Below are 13,629 nucleotides of genomic sequence, written 5' to 3'. Positions count from 1 at the left end.
TCATGCCGTGCAATGTATCTTGTAATTTCAGATGTAAAGGTTTAGTTTTAAGCAGATATTGTACTGTAGATGGAACTTTTCTATGTCTACTGTAAGTGTCAAATGTGCAAAAAAAAGAAAAGGTTTATTGTCTGTTTATTTATTGTTTCTGAACTATGTGTATACTTATATATTGTAAATGTTTTGATAACAATACGCATGCTGTTTTGGAAATCTCAGTGACATTTAGGAGACAAAAAATTGCCATTGTTTTCTATAAAAATGTGTCGTGTACATAATGTACATTTCGCTTCTTCTTTTTGTCACTATTATATGCTTTTCTATGGTTTTGAAAAGCATGAAAAAGCCTGAATTCTTATTTGTATGTTTGGAATACAATTATCAATAGCATAAAATGTCAAGGAATCAATTCACAGCCTTTTTGCACTTGTGTGTGGGTTGTACGGTGGCATGCAGTTGGTTTTAACTGATTAATACTTGAACAGTGGAGAAAAAAACAACAGCCTCTTGATTTTTTTCTTTACTGTTTACACTTGAAATAACATTATTTGCAGGTGCCACTACAGATGGAGATTTATTCTTTGAAGCCATTCATTGAAACAGGGATATTATTATTATTAAATATAATAATAATAATGATGATAGTAGCACTTTGACACATCTCCGAAAGGATGAGAAGCTCTGTGAGAGCAGACAACAGAACACTATTGTTATCATTGAGTTATTGTAACACATAAAAGGCTTAATTTGAAAAGGAAACAACAATATTGACAATTACCTGCTTATTGGGTTTCTGATTTTGAATGCTGCATAAGCCAGATTCCACCGTCTAATAACTAAGATGTTTGTTTATGTGGATCCGATAACGATTTGCTCTATTGAAGTGTTAAGTGCAACACTTTGATGGTTTTTAATAGTCATTTCCTTTGAGGGAAATCCTCAGTAAAGTGGAGATTTCTTTTAATTGACTGTCATGACACTTGTTATTGTACTTAAAGCAGCATTAGATTAATAATAAAAACATATTCCACTGCTTTGAGAATTGTATCCAGGGGAAGCAAATGTTCAAGGTTGACAATCAAAGCTTAATATCCAACATGATTCATATCAGTAATTATGTGCGACACAATGCGAGTCTCTTGAGTCCCATGAACCATTGAAAATGACTCAGCCAGATATGAAAAAATGTTTACCAAAAAAATCTGTAAATAACCTTTTATTACATCTTTATAAAATCTCGGACAAAAAGGAAATTTGGAATGGCCGCTCAACAATTTGGGGACTGCAATAATTCAGTGGCTAGTACTGCTGCAACGTGACGCTCTTTACCTTGAGCTCTCTGCTCCTGCATGAATACAGATATTTGTCCCTTTGCAAGCTTGCATTTGTCTGCCCTCGTCATTAGAAGGGTCAGCACCGGAGTCTGGCTGGTTCTGTCGAGTAGCGGGGACCTCTCCTGCCACCGCGGTGGTACAAAAGAAGTGTACAGACTGCTTTCAGGCAATCAGTGGCTTCAACGCGGCCTATAATACAGATTAATTGTGCCAAAGCATACAGTGTGAGAAGGCTAAATACAATGACACTGCATCCAGTTAAGAATCCTGTGTTGGGTTTTATTTTCCAGTATTTATTATGAATGATATATTCAAATGTGTATTTATTGTGGTTTACTAGAAGTCTGTATTGAGTAAATTGCTTCACTATCTTAAAAAAATGTCTTTTGTTTCATGCTGGTTGTGAGTTGTAAAGCTTCATGTGCCTGATTTATTTATATCTTTATTCTGTGAAATGCAAACATTTTGCACAAAATGGTACACATTTTTTCAATGTGTTTGGTTTTTTTCAACTGTAGATAGAGCCAAGTTCATTTTCAGTTGTTTGATTTTTAACATGGTTTTGAAATAAATTTAATTAAAAATGCTAAACTTGCTAGCCAACGTTGTACAGTTCAGTGATTTCTTAGTGTGAAGCGCCCCCTGCAGCTCACAGGGGGAAATGACACAGTGTGACTCTCAGTACTACCCAACTGAATTTATTGACCTAAGAATAAGACCTCTTAATACAAAGGCAAAAAATAGACAGTTTCCATTTAACAAATGCACACAGCCGATCTGTTCCTCACCCAGTCTCAAACCTTAAAGTTATTTACAATATTCCACAGCCATCAAAACACTAGTGCCTGCACCAGAGACTCATTATTCAACTCCAGTTTAGCTGCAGAGGGAGAGTTTCAGACATTTGATCAACAAATAGAGATCCTTCGGTGCATTCATTTCACATTAAAATGTCCCTTTTGATAAGCACCGAGGTATAAAATTTGAAAAATAATACAGGTAGACATTACCACAATTGAAAAAAGGGGAATAACTTCCTAAATATCAGTCATGATGTTGGACACTCATCTTGTTAAAGACAGACTATGCAGGAATTGTTCCATATTGTTTGTAAACACAACATTCAAACTTGGCCCCTCCTCCCCGGCTTAACAAACATGAAAGCAAACCCTAGATTTACTCATTTTGGAACGAATCTTCTCCACTTTCACCTCACTATATTTGCCAGAAAGGTCCCAAGCACAGTAACATGAAAAGAAAAGAGCAGATACAGGCAGAGGGAACACAAGTAATGATTGAGTGGGATTATTTTTGCTTGAATCCACACAATTTTGGGTTGGAAATCCTGCACAGTATACCTTTAATAAAGGACTGACTGTAGGTCATAAAAAAACATTCCAATACTCAATAATAACATAAATTTATCTTCGCTTTTGAAAATTAACACAAAGTTCATGTAATTGGTGTTTATAGACTGGTATTCTTCATTCTTGATGTTTCCACACAGCCAGTTTATCAGTTGCTAAAATAAATACAGTCTAATAAAACTGCAGTACTGCAGTAAATCCTTTCTTTACAAGGGTTATAATGTTCAGTTTAAACTGTTTCTGTGGGGTTTTGATTCAACTTTATGATCATTCTGGTGCCGTTGTATTTGCATTGTACCGAGACGTATTATTTCCTCTAATCTCACCAACATAAAAAGGTTGCACAACAACATTTAACAGTACCACATAATAACAGTAGTGAGTGAAGGATTTATCACAGAGCTGTTGAATTAGACTGTATTCTTTTTAGCTATGTGGACTTAATAAAATGTCAACTGTAGTGTAAATAAATGCTAACATGTACTGCAAAAAAGGGGTGTCTAAAAAGATAAAAACACTAAATCTGAGGGAAATAATCTTGCTGCATGGAAAGATAATTTCACTGACAAGATTTCTTGATTTAAGATGGTTAAATCTAAAAATAAGCATGTTGAGCACTTAAAAAAAGAAATTAACTCTTAAAACAAGATAAATTATCTAACACTTCTAAATCTAAGTTTTTTTTATCTTGGTAAGAACCAAATAATTTGCAGTGTGCAAAGGTTCCTGGTCTCAGAGTTTGAAAACTAAAAGATAAAAAAGCTAGTTGAATCAAAGTGTATCGATTCCAATCCTGATCTGAAGACCCTTTTGATCACAAGATCCATTATTATTATCATCATTATCTGCATCCACAACTGCAAAATCCCCCCAAACCACCACCCATCCCTTCACCACTCCACCCACCCAGTACAAAATTACATCTAAGGCACTGGTTTGTAGCGATTAAGAGGTTTTTCATTATTAAAAAGGTTCTTTTGAAAAGGGGGACAATGCACATCATACTTGTGTGTTTCAGGTTCTCACAACCAGTCTCTTTGGTGCGTAACATTTGGGATTTGTGTGTGTCCAACTGGAAAACTTTGCGTATAATATACATCATCTACTGTACCTTTTTGTATGATTTAGTTTTAGATTCGTGCATCTCATTTGATGTTCAGTGTTAGCTTTGTATACCTTATACTTGCACGTGTTGGTTGCAAAGACTTGGAGTAGTGAATACACCTCAAACACAAAAGAGGCACTTGTCAGCACAGTGCATCGTCGTTCTTCCAAGAATCTCAGTTCACAGTCCCATTGGAGGCATTGTCTTAATGCTTCCTTCTAGCAGTCCCAATGTCAAAACTTCCCAGCAGCAGCAGCAGTTCAGTTCTTCTATGTATAAAAATAAATTAAAACTCAATGTCCTTAATCTAAAGAAAACACTGCATGTTATGTACATACAGTATAGTATACTCATGCCCTAGTATGCCTAAGCATACAGAGTGGCTATTTTTGTAAAGTGGTTGTCTGCACACTCAGACAAAGGACCAGAGCTGGTATCTGTCTGCAGCGTTGCAGAGGGCCAGAGAGGGGTGCTCATGACGGGCACTCAGACACATGTTCAGTCCTGGCATGAAGAATAACTGGTTCTATGCAAAGAGAAGAAAAAGCTGTTATTTTCCTCAAAAGATGATCCATGTGTCTGAAATCAGTGAACAGAAAATGCAAAACTCACATCCTTCAGTTCCCATTTTTGATCTTCTCCTACAAATGTGCTCCTGCCTTTATACTGGCAGTCCTCCAGCTTCACAGTCCCCTCTGCCCCGTGCAAACACAGCTCCTTCTGAATGTTGTGTCTAATCTCACGGTGTGTGGAGAACTCAAAATACTACAGCAGAAGGAAACAGGAAAAAAAACGCCATCAACCACTGTGATTTAATCTTATTTTTGTCAATCGGAGATAGAAGGTGCATTCTCTGACCGACCTGGTTTCCTCCCAGTCCATGACAAGGGTACATGATCAGCTGTTTCCCTCCCTCATTGTTCTCTCCAACATCCAGACACGAGTCTTTGCCGACATTTTTCACCTACAGAGAAAAGAGAAGGGGAGAGCAATGAGAGGAAACAAAATGAAAAACTAACATCCAGTGCAAGCTGTTCAAACAACTTTAGTCTCTGGAGTGCTTTCAGTGGTGTCGGTTGGAACTGCTCAGTACCCTCTGGAGATCCCAAGTGGAAACCCACAGTGGCTAGACAGAGCTCTGAGGTCTGGAAAGAGGAGAGCTGATGGTGGGGTGTGTGATCTTACTGAGCCAAAGCGGAGTGGGTTGAGATCAGGTATGAAGACTTCTGGATAAACGTTCTTCAAATACCATGAGAAGCTCTTGCACTGCAGCCGCTCGCGGAGGTCCACACGTTTGGAGATCTCTCCAAAGGCCCTCTGTTCAGACGATAAGAGGCAGGAGAGCAAAGCAGCCGTTTTATATGGATCGTCAACACAACAACACACTTTAGGCATGAAGGGTGCTAACAGGGCTCCTTCAGCAAGGTTCAACTACAAAGCGAGGATGCTTTGCTTTGAATTCAGATATCTTATTTTAGTCTAAAACTCTCATGTGAAGCAGTTTTCTGAATAAGACCATCTAAAAGTGATGTTTCAGTCCACATTTTTATTCTGATCTTTCTCTAAAGGTTGCCTTTCACACTAAAATGCAAGAATTATGGAGAGCTCGGAGAATGTAAGACAACACAAGACACAAGGCTTTCAGCAAAAAAATGCTCAACAGAGTTGTTAATGGGACAGAGGACTGGGAGATAGCAGAATCAGTAACTTATGATCTGTTATGTTGAGATATTTCGACCTGTGGTTGCACCCAACTGACATTGCCCTTCGTAGAGCCACTCTGAGCTTCAATCCAATTGCAGAAATATAAAGAGTGTTTCCACTACAGCCCAATACCCGGAATGGGACGGGTCTCACTCGCTGAAATGCCCCTAATAAGAGAGGTCTTTTGTCCTGACTTTTTTTTGGCCCTGCAGAAGAGCAGCGCTGTTTTTCTCCCCTGAAAAAATCCTGGTTGCTGATTGGATAGAACGCTAAGCAGGATGTGACGTAGTACTCGACGCCACAACAACATGCAACATTTGTAAAAACCGGCAAAGCAGTGTTGCCAACTTAGCAACTTTGCTATATTTAGCGACTTTTCAGACCCCCTTAGCGACTATTTTTCAAAAAGCCACTCTTCCCCCTAAAGGAAACACGGCTATAGACATAACCTTAAAGTCCCCATCCAGGCATGTTTTAAAGTATGTAAATTTACTCAGTTGTGGTTATTATTTTGTTAAACATGGTTTTCCTGTATAATAAGTAAAAATAAAATAAAAACTCTGAAAAGAGGCTGGAAGCACATCTAATCTTTCTCAATCATTGTGAAATTTTGGATCTGGCCTTAACCCATGAAAGAGCAAGATGGAGAGATGAAGCCATACATGTTTGAGCCTCAGTCAGACTCAGATGAAAAGTATTTTTTCACCAAAATTGACGACTAGTATATGCATCAGAATGTAGTTAGTATCTTTTAGCTTGTTTATGTTGTTTGTTAGTTTGTGGTGGCTGCCAGTCTCCTTTCCTACAGTAGATGAATGTGAAAACACCTCTCTAGTGAAAAGTTGTGTAAAGATCAATAAGAAATTAGGAGTAGAAGAGGACTTTCCAAGAAAAAAAAAAGATTCCACTTTGTTTTTTTACTCCGATCAGCATCACTTTACTATTCTGAAGTCAATGCCTGTGCTCCAATGCTCTAATGACTCCTTCGTTGAACAAATTAACTACAGACAAGTATTCGATCACTGTTTCCTTTTAAGCAGAAACAGTAGCAGCACATTTAACAGGATTTGCAGGCACCTCATGCTCTTGAATAATGAGAGCACTTACTATAATGACGAGGATCGTGCTCACACTAGCGCACACTGATAGCTACTACAGTGGATTCCTTGAAGCTGTTGACGACGGCGTGTCTGTTTGAAGCCAGCGGGAGAGGGCTGGCCCGCTCTGTGAGGTAAAGCCCTGAGGGAGCACATGTTGGGAAACGCTGAGAGCCTGTGTCATTTACCAGAGCTGTCTTCCTTCAGGGCCCTCTTTGCCTGTCAGTTAACAGCTTTTCACCCCTGAAACATAATCTGGTTCTCTCCTTTTTTCAGAGAATGTGTTTACATTCTACAGAGTTCATGCATTGAGAATTGCAATAGTAAAACACTGTGGTGTGTAATTAAATGCTTCCCTGCAGAATCATGATCAGACTTAATGCTGGTAAGTCAGAGAGATGGACTGGATTTGCTCAAACTTGTCTTAAGGGGGGAGGGGGTAATAAGTGGTCTTAAATAACACTTACATATGACCATGGGAAGAAAGATAATGCTGCAGAGCAATTTGCTGCATTAAAAGAATAGATACTCAAACCCTCTATTAAGATTTTATTTTTAATTACTTCCCTATTTTCAAGCAGCATCCTTATATTTTTTTGTATGATGTGCTTATGTTGACTCTGCTGTTTTACTTAATGCACAATCCTCCCCTCGTCATGTTATGTTTATGTTTGGTATGTTGTATGTTCTTGTGCCCACTGGCACTTACAGTACAGGCCAAAAGTTTGGACACACCTTCTCATTCAATGCGTTTCCTTTATTTTCATGACTATTGACATTGTAGATTCATCAAAACTATTAATGAACATATGTGGAATTATGTACTTAACAAAAAAGTGTGAAATAACTGAAAACATGTCTTATATTCTAGTAAGCAAAGGGTGGTTACTTTGAGGAATCTAAAATACAAGACATGTTTTCAGTTATTTCACACTTTTTTTGTTAAGTACATAATTCCATATGTGTTCATTCATAGTTTTGATGCCTTCAGTGAGAATCTACAATGTAAATAGTCATGAAAATAAAGAAAAACGCATTGAATGAGAAGGTGTGTCCAAACTTTTGGCCTGTACTGTATGTGTATGTTACTAAGAAAAAACTAATAAAAAGTAAAGTAAAAAAGAAAAAGAAAGAAAAGATACTCAGGATTTCTTAGTGTCAAACACACTACATACATCTTTCGCCATCTGTGCAGCTTGCTGGTTACGACGGTAAAATATCTCCTTGTAGTCGTCCATCCAGACCTCGGCCAGTCGGACCTGGTTACGAGCGATCACTTGTGTGCCCTTGGGGAAGGTGTGGGGGCTCTTGGTGCGGAAAACATGTCCGACAATGGAGCAAGGGATGATCTCCAGCTGTCCACCACACTGCCACACCTGCAGGTTAATGGGAGGGAGCACAAACAGATGTACAATGACGTGCAGTTAGACACACCTATACAGCTGTTGTATACGATAATGATGCAACAGGTTAAAAATAAACACAAGGCTACACATCCTGAATGACAGGGACGTCTTACCCTAAACGACATTTCAATATTCTCCCCGCCCCAGATTTCCATTTCTTCGTCATAGCTTCCGATATGGTAGAAATAGTCTTTAGAGATGGAGAAAAGCCCGCCAGCAAATGTGGGAGTCCTATAGAGAGATTTAGTTTTTAATGATTTCCAACAAGAAACAAGAGTTTGCATGAAGTTTTGTATTCATGTCTATTTGTTTCTTACAGTGGTGTTAAAAGTATTCTGATCCTTTACTTCAGTAAAAGTACTAATACCACACTGCAGAATTACTCCACTACAAGTAAAAGTCCTGCATTCAAAACTTACTGAAGTAAAAGTACAAAAGTATCAGCATCAAAATGTACTTAAAGTATCAAAAGTAAAAGCACTCGTTATACAGAATGGATGCACTCAGATTGATTTATATATTCTAAAGATTACAAGATTATTTTTACTGATGCATTTATGTGAGCAGCATTTTAATTTCTCAAGGTAGGGCTCTGTTTAACTTTTTAATAATACTGTTATGAGGTTTAATTATTTTAAAAAAGGTGGAAAAAAAATGTTTTTCATGTTAAATATCAACCTGAAATGTAACTAAAGCTGTCAGTTAAATGAAGTGGAATAAAAAGTACAACATTAGTACAATATTTGCCTTAAAGTTACATAAAATGGAAATATTCAAGTAAAGTACAAGTACCTCAAAATTGTACTTAAGTACAGTACTTGAGTAAATGTACTTAGTTACATTCCACCAGTGGTTTCTTACTTGATGGGGTATGTTTCATCTTTCCTCCGTTGTCTCTCATGATCTGGCAGACTCTCCCAGCCGAAGGAAAGGCCCCAGTCAAAGTTCCCCCGGTTGTGGCTCTGCCCGTATGGTGATGGTTTCATGAACTCAAAAGTATTGAGATCAATGGTGGTGATATCAGGACTCACTACTGCAGTGTAGTTCTCTGCTATCCTGGCCAGCAGGGGCTCCAGCCAGCCGTTAAAACATTCACCTTAAAACAGAAAAAACACAGACATTGTCATAAGAACATATTTCTCAACAATAGCCACTCTAATTTTGGAATCTTAAAGGGTGGCAGGCAGGCCAAGGATTTACAAAGCAAATATAAGGTGGTTGATCTGTGGGTGTGTAAGTAAGGGTGTGTCTGGCACGGAACTGGTTTTAATGTGTGAAAGGCGTCAGAGGTGTTGACTAACAGTGGGCGTCCAGAAAGGTGAGTGTGTCACCGGTGGCCACGGAGGCACCGAGCAGCCGAGCAGTGATGAGTCCTTTCCTTTCTCGCTGACGGACAACTCGAACAATGTTCAGCTGCTTTAAATACTCATCCAGCTTGTCCTTCAATGCATCTGAAAAAAGTACAAAATATCAATTAGACATACAGTAAAATGAGTAAATCAGAGTAATGGAATACAAGTGACAAAATTACACATTTATATACAAAACATGAGTAACTGTATTCCATTACAGTTTGAATTGGTGGTATTCTAGATAAAGTTACTGTCTTAAAAAATAGATTACTTTAAGGGATTGTTTTCCATTAGGATGTTTGTCAGCAGGATTATGAACAACTTCTGTCCTGATGGTAAAGAAACTTGTTGAAAGCGTGTAGCATGGGCCAAAGAAGAACATTTGAATAATAACAGGGTGGATACACAAATTATTTTTTTGCATTCTTTAACATTGCAATATAGGATTGGCCTTAGCAGCCTGTGCTCTCCATGTTTTATATGCATATGAGGCACATATTTCATATAAACAGATTTTTTAAATGCACTACACCTGCCACACGACAACAGCAGAGGAGATGCTGTCAGTGATGTGTGTGTGGCATGGAAATATCAGGCCACCACAAATTAGTTTTTTGAAGTATTGCAAAAGTAATCTAAAGTATTTAGAATACACTATATTACATTTCAGGGCATGTGTTCAGCTTTCTGCAGTGCAATATGTTTTAAAAGTAACCCTCCCATCATTGTTTATAATAGAAGTACACTGTGTTTCTCATAAAGTGTGTGTCTCATAAAGTATTAACTATTGCTGTAGTGATAAATAGATACCATCCACAGTCCATGGCCTGCAAGGTGAAGCTTAAACAGATGAAAAGGGACAAAGCTATCTTCTTTTCATCTTCTCCATGGCTGGCTGTCAGGAGGGCTGAAGTACAGCAGGCCTCCATCTGTGGCCTGCTGCCTACAAATAACTGAGCTAACGAGTCAGATGGACCACATTCCCTGAAACCTCTCTGCTCTCCAGCATTCTGTTTCTTCCCTCCATCAGACCTGTTTACAAGAGTTAAAGCTGACTCACTTCTAAGCACAACCACTGCTAATTCCTCTTAGGAAAGTTTTCACTAGCAGCCCCTCGCTTCCTGTTGTAACCTCGACGGGCCACAGAAGGAGCAGTGGCTCCCCTCGTCACGTTCCGTGAGCTGCCCACCCAGCGTGCTGCGTGAAATCAAACCCAAAAGAGAGAGCAGGGCGGTCCTGAAGGGCCCTATTGAATGAATCTTTTTACCATCCACGCTGGCGTCGTCCACCAGGATGATCTCCTTGAGGAGAATAGCAGGGGATGTGTGGAGGACGCTGTATACTGTCCTTAGCAGGGTGCTCCAAGCCTCATTGTGAAACACAATTATCACGCTGGTGGTCGGCAAGGGGGGGCATCGCTTGAAGGTTTGCTCAATGCATCTGCAGCGAGAAGGAGAGAGAGCACAAAGATGTGACTGTCCTGTACGGCTCCTGAGTGGCACAATAGTCTAGTTATTACATCTGCAGACTCTCCCCTGTGGGGTGTCCGTTTCAGCTGCGACACCGCATGTGTGGCAGTCTTTGAAATACCTGCCATATCAGAGCGAGAGAGACTTTGTGTTTCACCCCAATAAGACACGGACATGCTTTATGTCTGTGTCATGTACTGACTATCTACTGACATGTACTTGGACTTGCATGCACTTGGATGTGCTGTAATTTGCCAAACATAACTGTGATTCTCTCTGAACTGGCCACAGTAACTGGGCACGCATGCTGAAACACAGTCTCAGGCAGAACAATCATCTCTGTGGTTTCGGGCTGAGATTTTCCCCAGTTGCATAAAGCAAATATGATGAGTGTGTTTGGGTTAGACACCATCTATATTACACTCATCTGTTTGGGTGTTTTTCAGCGTGTGACTTCAGGTTATATCCTGGGCCAGTACATCCATCCATGGAGAAGAAATAGGGAAAGAAGAGTACTTTTTGTACAGCACAAAAGCTGCATTTACTCCCACTAGGTGGTGCAATTACATGTTTCTAAATCAAAATCATTTGGACAATGATCTGTACATAATTTGGTTTAATACGGTCACTAACACATTGAATTTACTTGCAAATTTGTAAAAAGAAATTTGGTAAATGTTGGAGATTTTGCACATCTTAATGAAAAGTGTAAAGGTTATAAAAAGTGACGTACTCTGGTGGTCTTGTGTCTGCACCCAGGTCTCTGCTCAAAGAAATGCGGTCACTGGCAAACAGGTTGAAGCAGTGTTTCTCTTCACCCCTCTCCTTCTCCTTCAGCTCCTCGGGGCTCAGTGAGTCTATGTGGAAAGGTTTCCCAGCTGCTCCGGGAGCCACGGGGTTCTGAGGCGGCCGCTCCAAAGCTGGCCTGAGCTCAGCGGCGGTGTAGTGACCTGGCAGACAGGACATGCCGTCTGCTCTGTCCGGCTGCCGTACAGGAGCTCTGATCTGCATCTTTGGAATCACATCCCTGAAGTTATTGACAGCTCCCATCACCATGCCCAGCATGGCATCCCGCTTCACTGCCATCTCCCTCAGCCACGGGTCCTCCTGCTGGCTTTGGCTCCCAACTTCCCATTGTATGAAGAACACGAATGTGACAAAGACAAGGGCCACTATAGCCAGTTTAACTGGGTGCAATCGCCTTCGGAGCACTCTGCGGAGAGTTATCATTCTTCTTGGATGGAGAGCAGACTGGCTTCGGACTGACATTCAGCTGGAATCAACAGATATATTCAGATATTTAATAATAGTAAAACAGGCATTCATGTAATTGTAACACTTCAGACATTGTAATTCCATTAAAACACAGCATATTACTTGCCATATCACTACATTAACATCTTAATACTTACAGCATTTTCTTTTTTCCTTCTTTTTTAAACTTTTCCTCTCTGACATGTAACAAATTAACTGTCTAGCAGCTCTCAGTGAAGCTAAAAGTAGTCTGCTGCCAGCTAGACACCACGTATTTAAAATCGGCTTTCTGAAATCAGCCATCACTGCTCTGGATTCCTTCAAGAAAAAGAGCACTTACCATGAGTCGCTGAACTACATACCGAGGTTAAAAAAGCCCTGTAAAGTGTTTTTTAAAAGGTCGACGGATGGCATCCTGCTTCGACCGGGGGTCGTCTGGGCCTGTTTAGCTGCTTGAACTCCAAAGAAACTTTTTCGCGGAGAGAAAAAGAGAAAAGAAGACTTGCTCCGTGCTCTGCCTTCACAAAACTTCCGTCTCGGTGGATCCAGGTGCGCTCCTCTCAGGTAGAGGGAGGGAACGCTCTGGTGCGCTTGCGCAAAGACAACTTCTGCGTGTCACGATCCATAACCTGGAATACATATGAGAAATAAGACGATCCCGTTAAACAAGTTAGGCGATGTTTGTCTTGTAGTTTGACTCATGCCCTGTGATTACCTTTTTTACATTTTAAATAAATTATTAGATAAAATCTCTGCGGAATCAGCGTGCTATCGTGGCAAACTTCTTTCTCAAGCAGTTTGACTTCAGGAATATTGCAGACTGTTCTCCACGGAGTTCCTCACATTCAATAACGGTGCCATTTAATAGGATTTGTTCAACTGGTCATTCACTGGGACAGTTGCTGGGCTACAAATAAGAGAGGAACGCGCTATAGCCCTCACACATCCCACCGCGTCCAATCATGCTCTCTGAGAAAACAGCACATCTTGCACACAGCTTAAACTTATCAACACAAACTGGGAAAAAACGCACATGGTCCAGCGCGCTTTCGGAGACGTTACGCGTCCCTTTCGCTTTGCTGCATAGATTATTAATCACGTCTAAGCTTCCGTTCCGATTAAAAGTTGTTTAACTAACCAGCGGGCTCTGCAGTTTATCTGATCCTTTAATTTCCCAGGTTCCCCACAGCGGATGGTCTTCATAAAGAGTTGGATGCTTGAAGGAGTAAAGACGCGGATTCCAGCCGCAGGGAGCCTGCAGCTGCCCAGTTTGAGTTCTTTCTGCCTTTGACTTGCACAGTGACTCCATCTGTAGTGACTGTGTTCCCCAGCACTTCCTATCCACGGCAGGCATCCAGTTTATTATGTCCATTGAAATGTTCACTGTGTCCTACTCCCCCCTAGTCACGCTCCTAAATGTTTGTCTATGTGGCAGTTGTTTGATGATGTAAATTGTCTATTTTAAGCAGGTTAATCAGAATTCACATATGCTTATTGAGACATAAATCAAATCTTTACTGGAAAAAAAAAACAATAATACC

At 40.0% G+C, this 13,629-nt stretch overlaps 1 protein-coding gene across 1 annotated transcript; it reads right to left on the bottom strand.

The window, feature by feature from the left end:
* Nucleotides 1-2,016: 2,016 nt before the first annotated feature.
* galnt3 (UDP-N-acetyl-alpha-D-galactosamine:polypeptide N-acetylgalactosaminyltransferase 3 (GalNAc-T3)) lies at nucleotides 2,017-13,401 on the bottom strand. The gene is made up of 12 exons (XM_059343116.1): nucleotides 13,227-13,401; nucleotides 12,429-12,717; nucleotides 11,568-12,107; nucleotides 10,633-10,805; nucleotides 9,315-9,464; nucleotides 8,875-9,109; nucleotides 8,127-8,244; nucleotides 7,783-7,983; nucleotides 4,992-5,123; nucleotides 4,669-4,770; nucleotides 4,419-4,571; nucleotides 2,017-4,332 (listed from the first exon to the last, which is right to left on the bottom strand). Exons 3-12 carry the CDS (start codon nucleotides 12,101-12,103, stop codon nucleotides 4,219-4,221), a joined length of 1,914 nt encoding a protein of 637 aa, XP_059199099.1. The 5' UTR covers nucleotides 12,104-12,107; nucleotides 12,429-12,717; nucleotides 13,227-13,401; the 3' UTR covers nucleotides 2,017-4,218.
* Between the last annotated feature and the right edge of the window lie 228 nt (nucleotides 13,402-13,629).

This window comes from Centropristis striata, chromosome 10, assembly GCF_030273125.1.
Source record: "Centropristis striata isolate RG_2023a ecotype Rhode Island chromosome 10, C.striata_1.0, whole genome shotgun sequence".
In the NCBI taxonomy this organism is placed as follows: Eukaryota; Metazoa; Chordata; class Actinopteri; order Perciformes; family Serranidae; genus Centropristis; species Centropristis striata.
This window is presented reverse-complemented; position numbering and strand designations above follow the sequence as displayed.

Bases quoted from the DNA above. Each gene is read 5' to 3' on its own strand.
- galnt3 (XM_059343116.1), bottom strand. From the start codon at position 12,103: ATGTCAGTCCGAAGCCAGTCTGCTCTCCATCCAAGAAGAATGATAACT. The intron at 4,771-4,991 runs GTAAGATCACAC...TTTTCTCTGTAG, and splicing joins ACCCACTCCGCTTTGGCTCA to GTGAAAAATGTCGGCAAAGA. The intron at 4,572-4,668 runs GTCGGTCAGAGA...CTTCTGCTGTAG, and splicing joins ATGGACTGGGAGGAAACCAG to TATTTTGAGTTCTCCACACA.